At 37.7% G+C, this 23,875-nt stretch overlaps 2 protein-coding genes and 1 non-coding gene across 7 annotated transcripts in view; 1 reads left to right on the forward strand and 2 right to left on the reverse strand.

Moving 5' to 3' along the window:
* ASPN (asporin) overlaps positions 1-1,950 on the forward strand; it is a 36,383-nt gene extending 34,433 nt beyond the window's left edge. For all 3 annotated transcript variants that reach the window (XM_037157095.2, XM_037157096.2, XM_037157094.2), the window contains one exon: positions 1,085-1,950. In XM_037157095.2, the coding sequence (XP_037012990.1) occupies positions 1,085-1,282 (198 nt within the window). In that variant the 3' untranslated portion in view covers positions 1,283-1,950. The remainder of the gene's footprint in view (positions 1-1,084) is intronic.
* The window catches only part of CENPP (centromere protein P), a 377,506-nt gene that overhangs the window by 180,734 nt on the left and 172,897 nt on the right, over positions 1-23,875 (reverse strand). The gene's annotated exons all lie outside the window — the stretch shown is intronic.
* Positions 18,284-18,386, reverse strand: LOC119058136 (U6 spliceosomal RNA). The gene has a single exon (XR_008391104.1). It is a non-coding gene; the product is annotated as a U6 spliceosomal RNA (small nuclear RNA).

The raw sequence follows: 23,875 nt of genomic DNA on the forward strand, positions 1-23,875 counted from the left end.
ACCAAACTTAAGGGTTTTAGTAATGCCTAGAATTCTCATGACTGGCTCAGATCAATCTCACCAAGACATAAGGCAGAATATAGAGTAACAGCCAGAACCAATATCTTAGCTTTGCCAGCAAGAGGGCCCAACTTTTTTAATATGCCAAAATGCTATCAGTTAAGTATATATTTTTTACTTCCCAGAAATCTCAGTTGCCAAAAAAGATCAAAAAAGGAATTTAAAGGGTTTAAAGGGAATGAAGGGAAGAGTTTATATTGTCCATCTCAATGATAATTTAATGTAAAGACATACTCAAAGCCTATAATATTTCATTTTCTGCACTGGTGCAAATAAAGATTCAACTGTTCATGCTGTATTACAGATATCTGTTCAAGTTGTCAACAGATATATTTTCCTACAAAACAGCTTACATAAAAGCAGCTCTACACGTCTCTCCCTTGATCACAGAAAATTCTACATAACAATTCTTCACATTTATATTGCAAACCTATTCTTCAAGCACTAAATTGCATTCTTCTGCTCATTTTTAATACTTTTAAAACTATTTGTTTATTTTAGACGGGGGGGGGGGAGGGATGAAGATAGGGAGAGAAACATCGATGTGAGAGAGAAACACAGATCAGTTGACTTCTGTACACACCCTGACAGGGGACTGGGGACCAAACCCACAATCCAGGCAAGTGCCCTGACCAGATTCAAATCGGTGAACTTTTGCTTTGCGGGACCAACTGAGCCACACCATTCAAGGCTCTAATACTAATAAAACACTCTTAAAATTATCATACATAAGGCACTGAAGTGATCACACGTACACACACATCTATATATGTGTAGAGAAGAAGAGTGGTACTGACTAGGCAGTGTGCTCTAGGGCTTGGCATGAGTCCTATACCATACTTCACACATACAGCACTTTTGTATATAACACCTGAGCCTGAGTTGCTGAATTAAGTACTTAACAGGCATATATCTTAAGTGAAATTTATTCAAATCAGTGTAAAGTAAACCTATAAATTATGAAGAGTATCTTCTTTTACATGTACTGTATACTTTAAATCCATTCTTTTTCCTACTACAACAGATAATCTTCCTTCACTCTAATTCAATTACAAAAGTGGGAGTGAATGACTTCTGCCCAACAGTGCCAAAGATGAAGAAATCATTATATAGTGCAATAAGTTTATTCAACAACCCAGTGAAGTACTGGGAAGTACAACCTGCAACATTTCGTTGTGTTTTGAGCAGAATGAGCGTTCAGCTTGGGAACTTCGGAGAGTAATAATTAGTAATTCCATTTAATGTAAAATTAAAAACTATTACATTTGGGATACTTGAACTCTATTAATAATGTTAGTATTATGCTCAAAAGTAAAAATCTATTCCCATGTGGTACATCCAGTGACTTATTTTAGGACAAAAATTGTACCGATTGCAGTTTTCTTTTTTATACAAATGATTTTGCATATATTTCATGTTTGAAAATTCCTTCTCAAAAAAAAGAAGACATTTCGTATTTAACACTTTGTTACCAAGTATATTTTAAAAAGAACTATACTGTAAATGGAATGTTTGACACTTAGTAATATCTGTGCTTTCATTTGCTGTTAAAAAAAACACAATTAACAAGGACAGTGACATGCAGAGTGTATTATACTATTCTTATTTTTTCTTTAATAACTCGGGCAGTACTGTAATATTTCTAAAAACGTTAAAGTATGGTTTGATAAAATCATTCAAATATTCAGGTCTTAGGGCCTGTCTTTATGTTTAAAACTAACTCTTTATAATAAAACCTTCAGTAAGTGTTATGACCAACTCCACAGATGCTATTCATAAGAGCTGGTTTTTGAGCTATAGCATGTGCTTTACTTTTTAAATTATTATTGTTCAATTATAAAATCTCTATAAATGCATAGTTGAGTGTTCATATAAAATTTGTAACTCACACCTTTTATTATCACAGTTATTATAAGCTTTTAATAGTATGTCAATTGGTAGGTAATGTAACATTGTCACCTCAGTGCTAAGGGATATTTTCAAGATGTTCCTTTATAAGGCCTTGTTTGGAAGAGCCTAGACACTCTAAATTCTACAGCAAATTATCTCCTAAAATGTGTACAGATTGGATAACTGAAAAACACAACTGGTATAAACATATAGGTGCAGCATTAAACAAAACACAAAAAACTAAAAGCTCTGAAAAAAGAGTATTTTATGTATTTTTCATTTGTATTCAACATTAAGTAAAAGTGGAAAATTAGGAAAACATTAAAACTTGGTTTGAAATAAAACAATTGTACTTTCGTTGAATTTTTCTTCTCCCATGCAGGAACTATATTTCATGAAATTCTAACTAATATATAACATTTTTAGCCTAGTATTTAAAAAAAATTTTATTTTTGTTCAATTACAGTTGTCTCCATTTCCTCCCATTACTCTCCCCTGCCTTGACCCACCCCCCACCTCCAACATTCAATCATGCCCCCCAGTTGTACATGCCCATGGGTCTTTATGTGTTCCTTGACCCTCCCCCTTCTTTCTCCAGTTATCCTCCTCCCCCTTCCTCTATGTTTATATGTTTATTGTCCATTTGTTCTTTATTTCCATGTCTCTGGTTCTATTTTGCTCACTTGTTTGTTTTACTGATTAGGTTCCACTTATCGGTGAGATCATACGGTATTTGTCTTTCACTGCCTAGCTTATTTCACTTAGCATAATACTCTCTAGTTGGATCCACACTGTAGCGAAGGGTAGGAGTTCCTTCTTTAATTCTGCTGTGTAGTATTTTATTGTGTAAACATACCACAAATTTTTGATTCACTCATTTACTGATGAGCAGTTGGGTTATTTCCAGCACTTGGCTGTTATAAATAACGCTAAGAACATTGGCATGCATAGGATCTTTTGAATTGGTATTTCAGGATTCTTAGAGTATAATAACAGCACTGGGTAAAAAGGCAGTTCCGTTTTGAGTTTTTTGAGGAAATTCCGTACTGTTTTCCATAGTGACTGCACCAGTCTATATTCCTACCAACAGTTCACTAGGGTTCCTTTTTCTCTCCAACCTTGCCACACTTCTCAATTGTTGATTTGGTTATGATGGCCATTCTGATCTGTGTGAAGTGCTATCTCATTGAGATTTTAATTTGCATCTCTCTGATGGCTAGTGATGCTGAACATCTTTTCATATGTCTCTGGGCCCTCTGTATGTCCTCCTTGGAGAAGTGTCTATTCAATTGTTTTGCCCATTTTTAAATTTTTTTTTGTCTTCCTGGAGTGGAGTTGTGTTGAGTTCTTTATATATTTCGGAGATCAAGCCCTTGTCTGAGGTATCATTGGCAAATATGCTTTCCAATACAGTTGGTTCTCTTTTCATTTTAATGTTGTTTTCTTTAGCTGGGCAGAGATTTTTATTTTGATGAGATCCCGTTTGTTTATACTTTCCTTTACCTGCCCTGCTCTAGGAAAAATATCAGTGAAAATATTGCTGCATGGCATATCTGAAATTTTCCTACCTATGTTTTCCTCTAGGACTTTTATGGTGTCATGACTTATATTTAAGGCTTTTATCCCTGTTGAGTTTATTTCTGTGTATGGCGTAAGTTGGTGGTCTAGTTTCATTTTCTTGCATGTACCTGACCAGATCTCCTAACACCACTGTTGAAGAGGCCATTTTTACTCCATTTTATGCTTCTTCCCCCTTTGTCAAATATTAACTGATCATAGAGACATGGGTGTTTATTAGTGGGCTCTCTATTCTGTTCCTTTGATCTTTGTGTTTGTTCTTATGCCAGTACCAGGCTGATTACTATGGCCTGGTAGCGTAGTTTGATATTAGATAGCATGATTCCTCCAACTTCGTTCTTTCTCAGGATCACTATTGCTAAGGTGATATGCTATCACCTTCTGTAGTTCCATATTAATATTTGGTCTAATTCTGTGAAATACGTCATTGGAATCTGAATAGGAACTGCACTGAATCTAAAAATTGCTTTGTGTAGTATGGACATTTTAATAATGTTCATTCTTCCAATTCATGAACACAGTATATGCTTCTATTTGTTTGTGTCTTCCTTAACTTCTTTCTTCAGAGTTCTGTAGTTTTCTGAGAACACGTCTTTTGCCTCCTTGGTTAGATTTTTTCCTAGATACTTTCTTTTTCTTGTTGGACTACTAAATGGGATTTTTTACATAGTTTCTATTTATGATATTCCATTGTTGGTGTATAAAGAGGTCTTTGATTTCTGGTCATTGACTTTGTATCCCGCTGTTTTGCCAAATTCACTTATTTGGTTGAGCAGCTTTTCTGGTGGAGTCTATAGGGTTTTCTATGTGCAGTATCTGCAAACAATGACAGTTTTATCTTCTCCTTTCCAATTTGGATGCCTTCTATTTCTTTTTCTTGTCTGATCACTGTGGCTAGAACTTCCAATACAATGTTGAACAGAAGTGGTAAAAGCAGACATCCTTGTCTTGTGCCTGGTCTTCAGTGGAAATCTTTTAGTTTTTGCACATTGAATATGATGTTAGCTATAGGTTTCTTGTATGTGGTCTTTGTTATGTTGAGGTACGCTTCCTCTACTACTACTTTGCTGAGTGTTTTTATCATAAATAAGTGCTGTACTTTATCAAATGCTTTTTCAGCATCTATTGATATGATTATGTGATTTTTTTTGTCTTTCGTATTGTTTATGTGGTATATTACATTTATTGATTTGCACATATTGTACCATACTTACATCCCTAGGTTGAATCCCACTGATTATAGTGTGTTATTTTTTTAAATGTATTGTTGGATCCAGTTTGGCAATATTTTGTTGAGGATTTTAGCATCTATGTTAATCAGAGATAATGGCCTGTAGTTTTCTTTATTCTGTCTTTATCTGATTTTGAGATTAGAATGGCAATGCCCTCATAAAAAGATTATGTGGTTCTAGAAATTTGTCCATTTCACCCAGGGTTTCAAATTTCTTGGCATATAGTGGTCTGCAGTAGTTTCTCACAATCCTTTGTTTTTCTGTGGTATTGGTTGTAATTTCTCCTCTTTCCTTTTTGATTTTGTTTGTTTAGGTTCTCTCTCTTTTTCTCTTGATGAGTCTGGTTAAAGCCTTGTCAATTTTGTTTATTTTTTCAAAGAACCAGCTCTTCAAATTTGCTGATCCTTTGAACTGTTCTTTTAATCTCTGTGTTATTTAATTCTGCTCTTATCTTGGTTATTTCCTTCCTTCTACTAGATCTGGGCTTTGCTTGTTGTTTTTCCTCCAGATCTTGTAGATGTAGGGTTAGGTTGTTTATTTGAAAATTTTCTACCTTTTCGTTCTCAGGACTGCCTTCACTGTGTCCCCATAGACTTTGGCTGTTTTGTGTTCATTTTCATTTGTTTCCAGGAACTTTTTGATTTCTTCCTTGATCTCATTCTTAACCCATATGTTGTTTAGTAACACATTATTCTGTCCCCATGAAAGAATGTCTTTGAATTTTTTCCTTGAGGTTGGTTTCTAATTTCAAGCCCCTGTGGTCCAAGAAAATGCTGATATAATTTTAATCTTCTCCTACATGTTGAAGCTGGTTTTGTATCATATCATGTGATCTGTCTTCAAAAATGTTCCATGCATTTGAAAAGAATGTGTACCTTGTTTCTCTGGGGTGAAATTTTCTATATTTATCAGTTAAGTCCATTTGATCTAGGACATTTTTTCAATACCACAATATCCTTGTTGATTCTTTGTTTAAAAGATCTATGCATTGTTGACAGTGAGGTATTAAAATCCCCTATTATCATTGTGTTGCTGTCAATATCTTTCTTGAAGTCCCCCAAGATTTTCCTTATATATTTTGGTGCTCCTATGTTAGGTGCATGTTTATAATGTTTATGTCTTCTTGATGAATTCTACCTTTGATTATTATAAAGTGTCCTTCCGTGTCTCTTTCTATGGCCTTTGTTTTGAAATCTATTTTGTCTGATATAAGTATTGCCACCCCGGCTTTTTCTTTTCTTGTACTTTTGCTTGGAATATTTTTCTCCAATCCTTTACTTTCAGTCTGTGCACGTGTTTTGTTCTGAGGTGGGTCTCCTGTAGGCAGAATGTGTGCGGATCATGTTTTCTTATCTATTCACTTACCCTACACCTTCTGATCAGAGCACTGAATCCATTTATGTTTAAGGTAATTATTTATAGGTATTTATTCACTTCCATTTTCCCTTTTGTACCTGTATTTCTTTCTCTCGTACTATCTTCCTCTTCTTAAAGCAGTCCCTTTAGCATATTCTGCAATGGTGATTTGGTGGAAGTGTATTCTTTCAGCCTTCTTTTGTCTGGGAAACTACTTATTTTGCTTTCATTTAAATTGAGAACCACACTGGGTAGCACAGTCTTGGTTGCAAGTCCTTGCCACTTGTTGCTTAGAATATTTTTTGCCGTTCCATTCTGATGTAGAGTGTTTCCATTGAGAAGACAGCTGCTAGTCTTATTGGGGCTCCCTGGTATGTTACTTATTGTTTCTCTCCTGCTGCCTTTAAGATTCTCTTTGTCTTGTAATTTTGCCATTTTAATTATGATGTATCTTGGAGAGTCTCTTTGGGTTCCACTTGATTGGGACTGTGCTTCCTGGATTTGTGTGACTTTTTCTCCCATCAAATTAGGGAAGTTTCCCGTCATTATTTTTTGAATCAGGTATTCTATCCCTTGATCATCTTCTTCTCCTTCTGATATCCCTATTATGTGTATATTATTACATTTAATGTTGTCCTGAAGCTCCCTTAACTCCTCTTTGTTCTTTTTGAGTCTTTTTTCCCTTTCTTGCTCTTCCTGACAACTTGCTTTTTTTGTAATTTGTCCTCCAACTTGCTGATTCAATTATCTGCTTCATCCTGCTTGCTTTTTTAAATTTTTAACTTAAAAAAAAGATATTTATTTCTAGAGAAAGGCAAAGGGAGGGATAAAACAGGCAAGAAACACCATTGTGTGGTTGCTTCTCGCACACCCCCGAGCAGGGACATGGCCCACAACCAGGTATATGACCTGACTGGAAATTGAACTGGCAATCCTTTGGTTTGCAGGCTGGCTCTCAATCTATTGAGCCACTGCAACCTTCTTTACTGCTTTTAATCCTTCTACTGTGTTCTTCAATTCAGAAATTGTATTCTTCATTTCCTCCTGGCTCTTATTGATAGGCTCTATGTCCTTCTTTATTCTGATGTAAATCACTGTAAGCTCCTTTCGGCTTCCCTGTAGTTCTTTGTTATTCTCACTCAGCTCACTGAGCTTCCTTATAACCATTGTTTTGAACTCAGTGTGTGATAGTTTACTTGCTTCTATCATTTAGCACTCTTTCTGAGCATTCTTCCTTTCCTTTTGGTTGGTGGTTGTTCCTTTGCCTTACCATTTTAAGGAAGTCTCTTCTTGTTTCTGTGTCTTAAATTGATCTGCTTTGATTCCCTGTCTTTGTGGTGTGACTTCTATGGTAGAAGACCTGTGGGATTCAGTAATGCTGTCTCCTTGATCTCCTCACCTTCATCTCTTGGAATGCCCTTTATGTCCTTTATCTTGGCTCTCTGGATATAACTGGGTTTTGATTGTTGCTGGGTCATTCTTTGGTGGATCCTTCACTCCAGCTTACTGACTAAGGGTCACTCCACCCACCACGTCTTGTACACGTTATGCAGGTGCTGCCAGAGCAAAATCATACAGCAAAGGAAACAAACCCATGTCCGCAAAAATAACTCCCACCTATAATCCCACTATCAACAGCAATTGAACTAGTATTAATAAGGGTGTAAAGAGATTAATATTATTATAAGAAAGGAGAAGCAAATATGAGATGACTAACTGAAAGAAAAATGATTTTGAGAGGGTAGAGGGAGGAGTACTAATAAGAGTAGGGCATTGGAGCAAAGCAATGCAAAGAAAAAGTAAAAATTACATTGTAAGTGAAAAAGGGAATGAAGAAGTCATAATGGAATAATAGAATGGAAGCATGTAATATCTGGTTTAAAAAGAAATTGAAAAATGAAGTGAGAGAAAGAAAAATGTAAAAAGTTTCTAAAAAAAGAAACCCAAGTGGAGAAAAAGATCCACCACAGTATTATGAACAACAAATGAGCTAAGATTAATACAGGTAAGATGGGAATAAGAGGGGAAAAAGAAAAAAAGAAAAGCTTAAGATGTCTAGAGGAAAGGGAATTGATTTTGAGATGATAGAGGGAGAGGGAATACTAACAGTGAGGAATGAAAACCAGGCTGAGACAGGGAAAAATATAAAATTGAGATGAATAAAAGAATGGGCAGGATGAAGGCAGAATGAAGTAGGAGAGAAGAATGGTAAAATATGATATTTGAAATATAAAAATAGTAAAGATCTAGAGATAAACTATAAAAAATTGCAGCAGCAACTACCCTATCCACAACCAATGAGCAAGGATTGATAAAGGTAGAGAGAGAATGCAGGTATGTTAAAAGTGGGAAAAGGTGAGATGACCACTGACAAGAAAATTGGTTTTTAGAGGCTGGACAGTGGAGAAATAGTAAGAATATGGAATGGAACCAAGTTGTAGCAAAGGAGAAAACAAAATTTAAAATGAAGATATTAAAAAGAAAGAAGAAGGTAAAGTGGAGTAAGAGAAGGGAGCAGCAAAATATAAAAAATATGGAGAATTGAAATAAACTATAATATAAAATCTAGTGACTTAATATACACACACCTGAAGGACAAGAAATGAATGTTAAAATGTTAAAAAAATATGCAGGAGAAAAAATATAACCAATTATGAGGAAGACCACGGTGGAATTTGTCTCAATAGCATCTAGTATTCAGCACTGTTTTTCATTTTTGGAGCTACCTCTGGTCATGTCAGATGATGTCTCAGTCTGGCCTCAGGCAACCTGTTTGAGGCTACCAGGGATCTACTGCCTGTGGCTGATTCCTTCGGTTATTATTCTAGTCACTCTGCAATCAGTAGTTAGGCTTTTGCTCAAGGGTGGGGCAGAGCAACTCTTGAGGTAAGACTATGGCTCCCCTTCAGGCTGATGCCACTTAAGAGGGGAACCCTCCCCCTGAGCAAAGTGGATCCTGCAGCATAGGGGATGACTCAGCACTGGGATCCTGGCAGCAGCTCTCTCAGTTCTCTGCTCAAAGTCACCGTCCCTAGTCTCTCCTCACGTGGCTCTAGTCTACTCAGTTCTCCTGCCCCGCCCACCCCTTTGCTGGAGCCCAAGGTAAGTGGCTGCAAATGAAAATTTATGCATTGGCCTTTTAACTGGCTCTATGAATCTCTGGCCATCCATCTTTGGCAGAGAGAAACCCTGCCAGTTTTCGCAGATGGGTGTTATGTGTGTACTTTTCTGGCTCTGGTGTTGTAGGCTGGGGAACCCAGCTTGTCATTTAGACCCCACACTCCTCAGGGGGATCCCACAGCTGCTAATAGATCCCTCTAACACTTCTGCTGCCATCCATGGGAGCCCAGCCAGCCCTCCTGAGTCTCCTCTGTACCAGTTATGTGCTGAAGCTGTTTCTCCTGTCTGTCCCTGATTAAAAGGCTTTTCTCCCACTATTGTTCAGTTGTTTATTCAGGATTTCTCTACAATTTAGTGGTTTTTCCATATTGGGAGATTAGTATAACTTCTATTCGCTCCACCATCTTGGATCATACCTAGCATAGTATTAACGTTTATTCTTTTAGTTTGGTTTTTAATTTAAATTTCATTTTCCAAATAAATTGTACACTCAATATTATTTTGTATTAGTTTCAGGTATACAGCCTAGTGATTAGACAATCATATAATTCATAAAGTAATCCACACATTATACCTAGTAACAGCCTGGCACCATACATAGTTATTACACTATTGACAGTATTCTCTATGCTGTACTTTATATCCCCATGACTATTTTGTAGTAATGGCACTGAAATACCCAACCATTGTGCCTGTTATATGAAAGAAAATCACCTTTATATTACACTACCTCAAAAAATTAGATTTTAAAGGGGGAAGATGGCGTCCGAGTAAGAGGGAGCGGATTCTAGCTCCCGCACTCGCGGGTGAAAATCCTGGCAGATCTATAGAAAAGCAGCGCACCAATCCATCAGTTATCCAGCATTTGTGAAACTAAAAGAACAGAGACTCTGTTGGACGCTGAAACACCAGAAAGCGGCAGGTCAGTGGGGCTTTGGGGACCCGTTTAAAGACAAAGCAGCGGCGGGGGCTGGTGCCCCAGGCCAGGTGGCCCCGGGTGCTGCATCTACAGCCGGGGTCCAGAAGCATCGGTCTGAGACCAACACCAGAGAGGTCTACCACAGGAGCTTGGGCACCCAGCGGCTCCAGTGGCCACCAGCGTGGGCCAGCAGCTCCCCTGCTTCATGTATAAGCAAAACTGGACAACACCGGGTAGAGACCTGTCTGCTTGCCGGCTTGCATTTTTGGGGAGGGGTACAAAGACACAGGGCCCGGTTCAACTGCAGACTCTGTGATTGCAAGCCTGGGAGGAATCCAGAGACGCATTAGCCTCACGGGTTTGGTTGGGGACTGAGAAGGAATGAGAGACAGGATGTCCGGAAAGTTTTGTTTTGTTTTGTTTTATTGAAAGTGGACTGAGGTGTTCTCCTGCCAAGGCAGATTGGCTTGTTTCCTATCCGGCCTGGCAGCGAGCCAGGGGAAAAGTGGAAGCTTTTGGGGACTAGCCACACAAATGGGAAGCGCCCTGCCGGTTACTCCGGGTCCCAGAAGGTCTGTTGGAAGCGGAGGCCTCTGAGCCAACTCCAGGGGACTGGGAAGCCCGCTGCCGCTGCCGGTTACGCCAGTCCCAGAAGGAGAGCTCGCAGGCGCGGAGAGTTCAGAGAGGCGCCGCAGGACAAAGACGCTCCCTGACGGTTTCCTGCTCGCACCCATAGACGGACTCTGGCGCGCACTGGCGCAGGGTTCTTTGAACCGGGGCTACTGGTCCTAGCGCCAGACGGTTTCGCGCGCGAGCGGGGGCGCAGAGAACTCTAGGCTGACGCCACTAGGGTCAAGAAGTGCTGGGGCCGGTGCGGACCGGGAAGGGTTCGGGGCCGGCGTGGGACCGGGAAGCGCTGGTTGCGCAGTCCCGGACAGCCCGGGAGTGTGCCCGAGGTTGGCCAGGGGACCCAGACAAACACAGGAGCAGAAGGGATACACACCACGCAGCGTGCCATGACGAGCACACAGAGTTTTTAGGTCTGCGCCCAGTCCTCAGATCGGCTCCCGGCTTCCAGTCTCCCCGCCTCAGACTATCTGGAAGCCCGGGACGCTGAGGGGTCCTGGGAAAAGAGCTGAGACCCTCAACCCCCTCCCTTTCCAGCCAAGCAAGGGGGGGGGCAGGAGAGACTTGTTTGATAGAGTTTACAGAGAGGGTGCGGAGGACAAAGGGCCCCAACCAAAGACTCTGTGGCTGCCAGCCCAGGAGAACTCAGAGGTGCAGCCTGGGGCACTGAATCCGGTAGACTCTGGGAAGGGAGCCCTGCGAGAAAGTCCTAGCTCCCCATTGTAGGGAGCTGGGGGAGAGGCGCCAAGTGTCTGGATCCTGAGAGGGGCTGGCTGAAAAAAAAAATCACGACAATCGACCCTCAGCCAACTGCAACCAGAAAAACCGGTTCGGCTAGTTTGAAGCCAACAAGTGACATTCCTTTTTCTGAGGGTTTTTTTTTTTGTTTTTTTTTTTGAGAGATTATTTTGGTGCGTTTTTTGGTTTTTTTTCTTTTCTTTTCTTTATTTTATTTTTATTCTTTCTTTTTTCTTTATTTACCTTTCTCCCCTCTCCATTCCTTTTCTTTATCTTTTTGCTTTTTTAAAGTAATCTGATATCTCTTTTAAACTTTATTACTGTTTCTTCTTTCCATACTTTTGACCTCTTTTCCCCGGATTTCCTGTTTTATTTCTTTTTCTTTTCTTTCTAAACTTATTGCTCTTACATTCCCCTACCATTTTTTTTCTTTCTTCCTTTTATTTCTTTCCTTATCATTTCTTTCTTTTACCCACAAGAGTCACAATCAACTTGAAAATATAAAAAGACCAGAGCTGGACCCATAGAAGAGGCCTCCCAATAGTAGAATCAGAGAGACAAATTGCACATTGTTCTAGGAGAGAAGCCACAAGTTGCTGCATATTTGAGTAGGTGGAAGCAGAGAACAACAGGATAACCAAAAGAGGCTGCACCATTGAAATTCACAGGCATTCCACCACAAAAGTTCATACCATAAACCCAGGGTGTCAAAACAGATTAATCTAAGAAGCTGAGGCTAACAAGAAGAGTCTCACAAACAATGGGAAGACAAAGAAACAATCCCCAAATGAAAGGAAAGGAGGAATCCTCAGAAAGAATGCTAGATGAAACAGAGGCAAGTCAACTATCAGATACTGAATTCAAAGCACTGGTGATCAGGAAGTTCAAAGAGCTCACAATCAGGTACCAGAAACTACAGGGAAGTTACAATGATCTCACTGTGAACTATATCAACATGAAAAAGGAAATGGAAATTATTAGCAAGGGCCAAGAGGAAATGAAGAATACAATTTCTGAATTAAAAAACACAGTGGAAAGCATTAAAAATAGGGTGGATGAAACAGAAGATCGGATTAGTGAATTGGAGGACAAAGTAGAAAGCATCTCACAGAAAGAACAGGAAAGGGAAAAGAGGCTCAGAAAGAATGAAGAGAGATTAAGAGAAATGCAAGACAATATGAAACGTAATAATATCCGAATAATAGGAATACCAGAAGGAGAAGAAGAAGAACAAGGGATAGAAAACATATTTGAAAGAGTAAAGAGAGAAAATTTCCCTAATTTGACAAAAGAAAAAGTCACACAAATCCAGGAATCTCACAGAGTCCCATTCAAGAGGAACCCAAAGAGGCCCACTTCAAGACACATCATCATTAAAATGGCAAACTTCCAAGACAAAGAGAGAATCTTAAAGGCAGCAAGGGAGAAAAAAGAAATAACATACAAGGGCATCCCAATAAGGTTAGCCACTGACTTCTCAATGGAAACACTCCAAGCAAGAAGAGATTGGCAAGAAATATTCCAAGTAATGAGAAACAGAGGCCTACAACCAAGGCTACTTTACCCAGCAAGGCTCTCAATCAAGATAGAAGGCCAAATAAAGAGCTTCCAAGACAAAAGAAGTCTAAAAGAATTTGCTGCCACCAAGCCAGCTCTACAAGAAATACTAAAAGGTCTGCTTTAAGGAAAGGAAGGAAAAGAGACAGACAGAGAGGAACACAGGTACAAAAATGGCAATGAATAAGTACCTATCAATAATATCCTTAAATGTAAATGGATTAAATGCTCCAATCAAAAGACACAGAATAGCGTCATGGATAAGAAAGTATGACCCACACATATGCTGCCTACAAGAGACCCACCTCAGGACAAAAGACCATCACAGACTAAAAATCAAAGGATGGAAACAAATTTTCCAAGCAAATGGACAAGAAAAAAAAGCTGGGGTAGCAATTCTCATATCAGACAAAATAGACTTCAAAAAAAGAGCCATAAAGAGTGACCCAGAAGGTCACTTCATAATACTCAAGGGAAGAATCCACCAAGAAGACATTAACATCATAAATATATACGCACCCAACATAGGAGCACCAAAATATATAAGGAAAATCTTAGAGGAATTCAAGAAAGATATAGACAGCAACACAATTATAGTGGGGGATTTTAACACCCCACTATCAAAAATGGACAGATCTTCCAAACAAAATATCAACAAAGACATTGCGGCATTAAACAACACCCTTGATGAAATGGACCTAACTGATATATACAGAGCTCTTCACCCCAAAGAAGCTAAATACACATTCTTTTCAAATGCACATGGTACATTCTCAAAGATAGATCACATGATAGGGCACAAAACAAGCCTCAACAAATTCAAGAATATTGAAATCATACCAAGCATTTTCTCTGACCATAAGGGACTGAAACTGGAAACCAACCCCAGAGGAAAAAACCCAAAACACCCAAAATCATGGAGACTGAATGGTATGCTATTAAACAATGAATGGGACAAGAATGAAATTAGGGAAGAAATCAAAAAGTTTCTGGAAACAAATGAAAATGATCTCACAACAACCCAAAACTTATGGGATACAGCCAAGGCAGTCCTGAGAGGGAAGTTTATAGCAATACAGACCTACCTAAAGAAAAAAGAAACATTTCAAACAAATGAACTTACTCTACACCTACAAGAACTCGAGGAACAACAACAAAAACAGCCCAAAGCAAGTAGAAGGAAGGAAATAACCAAGATCAGAGCAGAACTAAATGACATAGAGTCTAAAAGTACAATTCTAAAGATCAATGAATCCAGGAGTTGGTTCTTTGAAAAAATAAACAAACTAGACAAGCCTTTAAGTAGGCTCATCAAGAAAAGAAGGGAATGGACACAAATAAACACAATCAGAAATGAAAGAGGAGAGATTACAACTGACACCACAGAAATAGAGAGGATTGTAAGAAATTACTATGAAGAACTGTATGCCAAGAAATTTGAGAACCTAGGGGAAATGGACACATTTCTAGAAAAATATAATCTCCCAAAACTCAATGAAAAAGAAGTAGAACACCTGAATAGACCAATAACAGCAAAAGAAATTGAAGCAGTAATCAAAAAACTCCCATCACACAAAAGCCCTGGACCAGATGGATTCACAGGAGAATTCTACAAAGCATTTAAGGAAGACCTAACCCCCATTCTTCACAGACTATTCCAAAAAATACAAAAGGATGGAAAACTCCCTAACTCCTTTTATGAAGCCAGCATCATCCTAATTCCAAAACCAGATAGAGATACAACAAAGAAAGAAAACTTCAGGCCAATATCGCTGATGAACATAGATGCTAAAATCCTCAACAAAATATTAGCAAATCGCATCCAACAATATATCCAAAAGATTATACACCATGACCAAGTGGGATTCATCCCAGGGATGCAAGGATGGTTCAACATTCGCAAAACAGTAAATGTAATTCATCACATAAACAAAAGCAAAGACAAAAACCACATGATCATATCAATAGACGCAGAAAAAGCTTTCGATAAAGTACAACACCCATTTATGATAAAAACACTCAGCAAAATGGGAATAGTGGGAACATTCCTCAATATAATAAAGGCCATTTATGAGAAACCTACAGCCAATATCATACTCAATGGACAAAAACTAAAAGCTTTTCCACTAAGATCAGGAACAAGACAAGGATGTCCACTTTCACCACTCCTATTCAATATAGTATTAGAAGTTTTGGCCACAGCAATCAGGCAGGAAAAGGAAATAAAAGGCATCCAAATAAGAAAGGAGGAAACAAAATTGTCACTGTTTGCAGATGACATGATAGTGTACATGGAAAATCCTATAGACTCTACCCAAAAACTGCTCAAACTAATTAATGAATTTGGCAAAACAGCAGGATACAAAGTCAATATCCAGAAATCAAAGGCATTTTTGTATACAAACAACGAATCAGCAGAAGCAGAAATCAAGGAAAAAATCCCATTCGATATAGCAAAAAGAAAAATAAAATATCTGGGAATAAACCTAACCAAAGAGGTAAAAGACCTGTATGCAGAAAACTACACAGCACTGAAGAAAGAAATCAAGGAAGACACAAACAAATGGAAACATATACCGTGTTCATGGATTGGAAGAATTAACATCATCAAAATGTCCATACTACCCAAAGCAATATACAGATTCAATGCAATACCTATTAAAGTACCAATGGCGTATTTCACAGACATAGAACAAACACTTCAAAAATTTATATGGAATCATAAACGAGCCCGAATAGCAGCTGCTCTTTTGAGAAAGAAGAACAAAGTAGGAGGGATCACAATACCTGATATCAAACTGTATTACAAAGCCACTGTAATCAAAACAGCCTGGTACTGGCATAAAAACAGGCACATAGACCAGTGGAATAGAACAGAGAGCCCAGAAATCAAACCAACTCTCTACAGTCAATTAATATTTGACAAAGGGGGCAGTAACATAAAATGGAGTAAAGATAGCCTCTTCAGCAAATGGTGTTGGGAGAACTGGACAGCTACGTGCAAAAAAATGAAACTTGAGCACCAACTTACACCATACACCAAAATAAATTCAAGGTGGATAAAAGACTTAAATATAAGCCATGACACCATTAAAGTCCTAGAGGAGAACATTGGCAAGAAAATCTCAGATATTCCACGCAGCAACATTTTTACGGATATGTCCCCTAGAGCAAGGAATATAAAGGAAAGAATAAACAAATGGGATCTTATCAAAATAAAAAGCTTCTGCATGGCTAAAGAAAACAGTATTAAATTAAAAAGACAACCAACTGTATGGGAAAACCTATTTGCCAATGATACCTCAGACAAACGTTTAATCTCCAAAATATACAAAGAACTTACACGACTCCACTCTAGGAAGACATCGAACCCAATTGAAAAATGGGAAAAGGACTTGAACAGACACTTCTCTAAAGAGGACATACAGAATATCCAGAGACACATGAAGAGATGCTCAATATCATTAGCTATCAGAGAGATGCAAATTAAAACCACAATGAGATACCACTTTACACCAGTCAGGATGGGTATAATAGACAAAGCAACAAACAACAAATGTTGGAGAGGGTGTGGGGAAAAGGGGACCTTAGTTCACTGTTGGTGGGATTGTAGACTGGTACAACCATTATGGAAAACAGTATGGAATTTTCTCAGAAAAATAAAAATTGACCTGCCTTTTGACCCAGCAATTCCACTGCTAGGATTATACCCCAAGAATCCTAAAACATCAATTTCAAAGAACCTATGCACCACAATGTTCATAGCAGCACAATTTACAATAGCCAAGAGTTGGAAGCAACCTAGGTGCCCATCAGTAAATGAATGGATCCAAAAATTGTGGTACATATACACCATGGAATTTTATGCAACAGAGAGAAAGAAGGAGCTACTACCTTTTGCAACAACATGGATGGAACTGGAAAGCATTATGCTGAGTGAAATAGGCCAGGCATTGAAGGACAAATACCATATGATCTCACCTTTGACAGGAAGCTAAAGAATAAAACAAACAAGCAAACAGAATAAAAACAAAGACGCTGAAATAGAGAACAAGTGGGCAGCTACCAGAGGGGAGAGGGAAGGGAACTTAAGGGGAAAAAGGGGAAGGGATTTTGAGGAACAAGTATGAATGACACAGAGATGAGGACTGGGGGGGGGGGGGGGGGGAATGGGAGGGAGGGGGGAGACCGGGCGGGGGGGGGGGAAGAGAAAAAAAAATGTACTTGAAAAGTAACCAAATAAAATTTTAAAAAAAAAATTAGATTTTAAATAATTTTGGGAAAAGTAGAAAACATTTCAGGTAAATAAGAAGGGGTCTGGATATCCAGGTCAAGAATGGGTAAATAGGTCTTATTCTTCCTGATGAGGTTCCCCAACTTTGGTGATGATGACACTCTGGGGTGACCATTCTCAGTGAGGGGAGAGAAAGTATGCTGTCCTTTGCAGAATGTCTGACAGCTCACTGGTCTCTACTCATTAGAATGCCAGTTGCACCTGCAACCCTATCCCACTGTGCAACACTCGACAATTTCTAAGGACATTTGCCAATGGGTATTTGTGTTGGGGGAAGGAGAATAGGGCTGGCCAAGAACAACTGCTTTTTAAGAGATTTACTTATTTTCTAAAAACAGTTATATTTGTTTGGTAAAATTACAGTAATGTAACAGAAAGAGCCCAGGGATGTAGAACTCTGAGTTGGAAGAAAGTAACCAGAAATCCAGTTCCATTAGTAGTCTTAGGCAAATGACAATCTCATTGAAACTGCCTCCTTATCTCTAAAGGATAAGGATGACAATACTGATGAATAATAAAAAGGTATGTGAAAATACTCTGCAAACCATAAACATTCCTAAACCATGAGTGTTTATTATATTGAGTAATTATTGATTGACAAGAAAAACGACAGATTATGAAGTCATTAAAAATAAAAGAATACATCACAATGATGATCATTGTAAAATTCAAATATTCTGAAGTCCCGATGATTTTAATAAATAAAGTATATTTTTCTACAATATATAATAAAAATAAAATTGTGTAAGAATGTAAATAAAAATTGAATGTTCACTGACATTTTAAGAATCCAGTTCTTAAGATTAATAATTAAGTTAATAAGGTTAATGCTAAGGTTAAAATCACCTAACGAATAGATTAGTCTGTGATCTGAGTAGAGGAGCTTAGAGTGGCTAAGTTAATGTTTTTTCTAAAAAGACAGCAAAAAATTTTTGCGTGTCATCCTTGCGCAGGGGCCATGCTAATCTTCCCTGTATCGTTCCAATTTTAGTATATGTGCTGCCGAAGCGAGCACGCAAAAAATTTTTAAATACTAGAAATGATTCCTGAAATTACTGCAGTTAATTTCCTGCAGTTAATGTTTCTGTTTTTATTTCCACAGCTGTTATTCATTTTTGGTTGTAAGTTTACAAAAAATCACCAATAAAAATCATAAACAACTATAATTGCAATGAATTCTTCTGCTATAAATCCATTTTATGATAAATACAAAATACTACCCACTTGAAATTCATTAAAGTTTGGAAACAAAGGAAATACTAAAACTTACTAGACTAGAACTTCAAGACAGGGAAAAATCAAAGTGACCATCTATCTATCCTTATATCCTCTGAAATAATACAATAAAAATGATTATTTAATTCATGAAACAAACATCATACTTGTAGAAAATCACTTTAAGTCTTAAACCAAAGTTTTTACTTAAAAATCTATTTGCTCCTCATTAAACTACTGCATCATGTCTTACCTTGGTGTTAATTACCTCTCTACTCACATGGTTGCAAACACCGTAATTCTCCTAAATCTATTTTCCCAACATCATATTGTATGAATAATATTAAATAGCTAATGTTTAATACCATTTTTAGACATTCTTCCAAATGCCTTATCTTACTTGCATTAATTCATTTGCTACTCACAATAACCCGATGAGGCAGGTACCTTTCTACCTCTGTGTGTGTGTGTGTGTGTGTGTGTGTGTGTGTGTGTGTGTGTGTAAACTGGGCAATAATTTTTAAATAACTTGCGGCAGATCTAGGATTTGATCACAGCAGTCTATTTCCATGCTTTTTAAAAAGGATTTTATTTATTTATTGTTAGACAGAAGGAAGAGACAGGGAAAGAGAAGGAGAAAAACATCAATGTGTGGTTGCCTCTCACATGGCCCCTACTGGAGACCTGGCCTGCAACCCAGGCATGTGCCCTGGTTGGGAATAGAACCAGTAACCCTTTGGCTACCAGGCCGGCACTCAATCCACTGAGCCACACCAGTCAGGGCTACCTCCATGCTTTTAACTATGCTGACACACTTATTTTTTTAGGCAGTGATCATCACTGAAAAAATCTGTATACTGCTTCCTTCTAAAGACTCTTTACTTACTTGGCTTTCATATACATCTTTTGAGTTGCTCTTTAGTGGCTAGTTTTCCCAATATCCTTCTTTTGGCCTCGTCTCTCTGACTCCTGACAATCTTATCCATTTCTGCCCATTCAACCATAACCTCTAATGTGAGGTTACTGAAATTGACCTCTCAAACATGGCCCTCACTTGGAAGCAACAAACTCTTAAAAGCAAACCTGAACATTTGGATCCATTAAACTCTGTCAAAACCAACATCACAAACAATTTCCTTCAAACCTACATTGTCCCTCTTGATCTCTTCTTTCCCATAGCTGTTCAGATTTATTCCTGAAACTCTTGCTCCTTCACAGCTACCTGGCACCATATTCTGTCCTAACTCCCATACTGCTTGCATCCATTCCTGCATTTTCATTCTAATTCACTATATCACAATAACTTTACCCAATTACAGTATCAAAATCAGTTCCTGGACATGTTTTTCCAGTCCAGCTTTAACTGACCAACACAATAGATCTACATTCTGTCTGGATTGATTATTCATTGAAAGAGTGTAACAGTTCCCATTCATTGCTAAATTACAAAAACTTCTTAATCTACCCTTTAAGTCTATCTATGATCTACACTCACATAATGATTTTTCAGCTTTTCCTTTCATGCTTACATCTTTTTATGCTCCAGTTCAAGATTACTTTCTGTTTCTCAAATATACTCTGTGTTTTCTGGTTTCTCTGTTTTTGTTCACACATCTTTTGCACAAACAAAATCTTACCTCACTGCAAATGTCCATGTCAAAAGACATTTATATCCACTCATCTTCCTGATTTTCCCATTAAACAGATGTGGTTTCTCACCTCCTTCCTCCGGTTGTTCTTTTGCACTTATCATACCCTACCTTATTATAGCTATTTATACATTGGTCTTTAACCATCTCTAGAGGATCTGTAGACATTTCATTTGCAAGCAATGTGTTTTAGACATCTCTGCATCCTCTCTTTCTTCGCCTCATCGAAGACTACCACACTGCCTTGGCTCCACACAGGCATCTGAATTCAATCAATGAAGGGAAAGAATAAACTTTTCCTCACTCTAAGAATATGCGTTTTTATGTACTATACTGCTTCTTCCACCCTAGCAGCCCACCATGCTTTCCAGTTCTCCCACAGACTACATTCACCCTATGCAGACATACTGAGTCCTGAGCAATACTCAGAGGTAGTGCAAATGGCGTTTCCCTCCAATGATTCAGTGTTACTAAAAGGATTCTACAACAGATTCTCCCAACTTATCAGCTCTGACTAGTAACAAGGTAGGGATTCCCAGCAGTGATATCTCTTTCTTGGTGAAACAGTAACATGAACCAAAGAACTGCTTTAAAATGAGTCCTTCTGTAGACAGGACTTCTGTCTCCATCTTACAGACACTGGAGAGGGAAAAATACCAGAACAAATCAGGATAAGAGGCAAAAGCACGTACCATTCCTCCACTTTAAACACAGGACACAACCATTCATAAGGAGTTCTGATATTAAGACTTGTGGGTTAAGGGCCGGAAACTTCCTCTTTATTAAGGAAAATTTACCACAGAAGCTGAAGTAGACAAAATGATGTAATGAACCTCCTTGTACTTTTCACTCAGATTGAAAAATTATTAACTCACAGACAATTGTATTCATTTACACTCCCATTGCTATTATTTTAAAATTTTAAATTAATTTATTGTTGACATTGTTGCAATTTTTCCATTTCTCCCCTCTTTGTTTCCCTCTACCCATCTCCCACCCCACCCCTTCCCTCTGGTCATCCCCGGATTGCTGTCTGTATCTATGAGTTATGAATATATGTTCTTTGGCTAATCCATTTACCATTGCTATTATTTTTAGTAGCAGCATTATTGAGATATAATTCTCATACTGTACAATTCACCATTTAAAGTTCAATGCTTTTTAGTGTACTCAAGGTTAGCAACTATCACCAGTCAGTTTCAAAACATTCTCATCACTCAAAAAAGAAACCTTGTACTCATTAAAAGTTATACCTCATTTACTCTCACACTAGGTAGCCACAAATCCACTTTCTGTCTGCATGGATTTGCCTATTCTGGACATTTCATAAATGGTATCATTCCATGTGTGTTTTTTTGTTACTGGCTTCTTCTATGTAACATGTTTTCACGGTCCATTCATGTTGTATCTGTATCAGTACTTCATTCATTTTTACTGCCAAGTAACATTCCATTGTATAAATAAACCACCAGTTAGTAGACATATAAGTTCTTTCCACTTTTTGGCTGTTATGAATAATGATGTTATAAAATATTAGTCTGTAAGGCTTTGTGTGGACAGGTGACTTTACTTTTCTTGAATATATACTAAGAAGTAGAAGTGGTGGGTCAAATGGCAACTTTGTTTAACTTTTTCAAGAACTGCAGACTTACTCCAAAGTGACTATATATTCCTATTAGTAATATATGTAGATTCCATTTTTTCCACATCCTCACTAATACTTATATTGTTTATCTTTTTGGTCGCAGCCATCTTAAGAACGTGAGGTGGTGTTTGATTTGTGGTTTTGATTTGCATTTATATGATTACTAGTGACATTGGGTGTTTCCCATGTGCTTATTGACCCTTTACTATCTTCTTTGGAGAAATGTCTATTCAGATCACTTACTCATTTTTCAACTGGTTGTTATTATTATTATTGCGTTGTATGAATTCTTTATTCAAGACAGAAGTTGTTTATGAGATATATAATTTGCAAAACTTCTTCCATTATTTATGTTGTTTTTTCAGTTTCTTGATGGTATTCCTTGGTGCAGAAAAAATTAAAATTTTGAGGATATCCAATTTATCTATTTTTCTCTTTTGTTTGTTGTGCTTGTAGTGTCACATCTAAAAAACTGTTGCCTAATCCGAGGTCATAAAGACTGAAATCTACATTTTCTTTTAAAATTTAATAGTCTTAGCTTACACTTATGTCCTCGTTCCAATTTGACTTAAATTTTGCATATAGTATAATGTGGATATCCAGTTGTTTTAGCACCATTTGTTCAAAGCAAATCAATATATAAAAGATTTCCATCAACTGAGGAGGTTCTTCTATGCCACTTCCGGGTCTATAATTCCACTTCCCCTGCAAACATCCACTCATTTACTCAATCCACCAATTAGATATACTCCCCTGTGCCAGAACTTAGCCACCAGCAGTATAACCTTCTCCTCAAGTTTAAAAAAAATAGATTTTCTTAATTAACTGTTAACCTGAATAAACATAATGGCATTTTGCTTCCTGAATCATATATCTCACATTCACTCACAACAAAAAAGAGTATTTTCCTACTAATTTGGACAAGGGAAACATATCTTATCACCCTCCCCTGGGTCTAAAAATGCTATTGCTTAGTACTCAGTCCCAATCAATGCAAAAGAAACACTGTATGGATCTTGCAAACAAGTATTTTTTAACTGTACTTATTATCTTAGAACTTTGCTCTGTGAGTGTGGAGAGTACTGGGTGTTCCACGTGCCTTTGACTGCTCTCTTGCTTTCTCTACCTTCTATGGCTGGTAGTATGCTAGTCCTTTTAAATTGTTTTCTCTGCTCCTATTTATTTGATGAAATTTCTATGATTTCTGCTAGCTTTTTTCAGTGTCCTAGTGATGTGAAATGTACTTTTGTCTCATGCAGTTTATTTGGGAACCAACTGGGAAGAACACAAACCAACAATCCAGTTGTTTGGATACTAAAGAGACAGAGTATGTCTTTTTGAAATAAAGAGTTACCCAACTCAAAACACAACTAGGAAATAAAATGATCATTTGCATATGACCCATATATGTACATGAAGAACCCAAGAGAATCTACTGAAGAATGATATCTAAAACTAGTAAAAGATTGGTATCTACAATCCTAAGAAATCATTAAGAGATACTATAAAAATGGGCAAAAAAAATCACTGAGTAAACTTAGAAGAGAACATCCAAATGGTTGAAAAACATCTAAAAAGATGTTCAACCTCTTCAGTAATCATGAAAATAAAAATCAAAATCTCAGGCAATGTCATTATATACCTGTCAAATTGGGAGAAAAGTTGACTATTAAATATGAACGAGATCTAAAACAACTGCAGCCTTACCCATTTTCGACAGGTGTAACTACTTTAGAACACAATCTGCCATCTTACGAAATTAAAGGAAATGACCCCTAGGTTATGTATGCCCAATGAAACTATGCAAGTGTCCCCAAGAGACATGCTCAAGAATAGTATACCCTAAGAACCCTAAAACACCAATCCAAAAAAACCTATGTGCCCCAATGTTCACAGCAGCACAATTTACAATAGCCAAGGGCTGGAAGCAACCTAGATGCCCATCAGTAAATGAATGGATAAAAAAAATTATGGTACAGAGGATGCTGGGAAGAT

This window comes from Artibeus jamaicensis, unplaced genomic scaffold (genome assembly GCF_021234435.1).
Source record: "Artibeus jamaicensis isolate MK-2021 breed Jamaican fruit bat unplaced genomic scaffold, CSHL_Jam_final contig_288, whole genome shotgun sequence".
In the NCBI taxonomy this organism is placed as follows: Eukaryota; Metazoa; Chordata; class Mammalia; order Chiroptera; family Phyllostomidae; genus Artibeus; species Artibeus jamaicensis.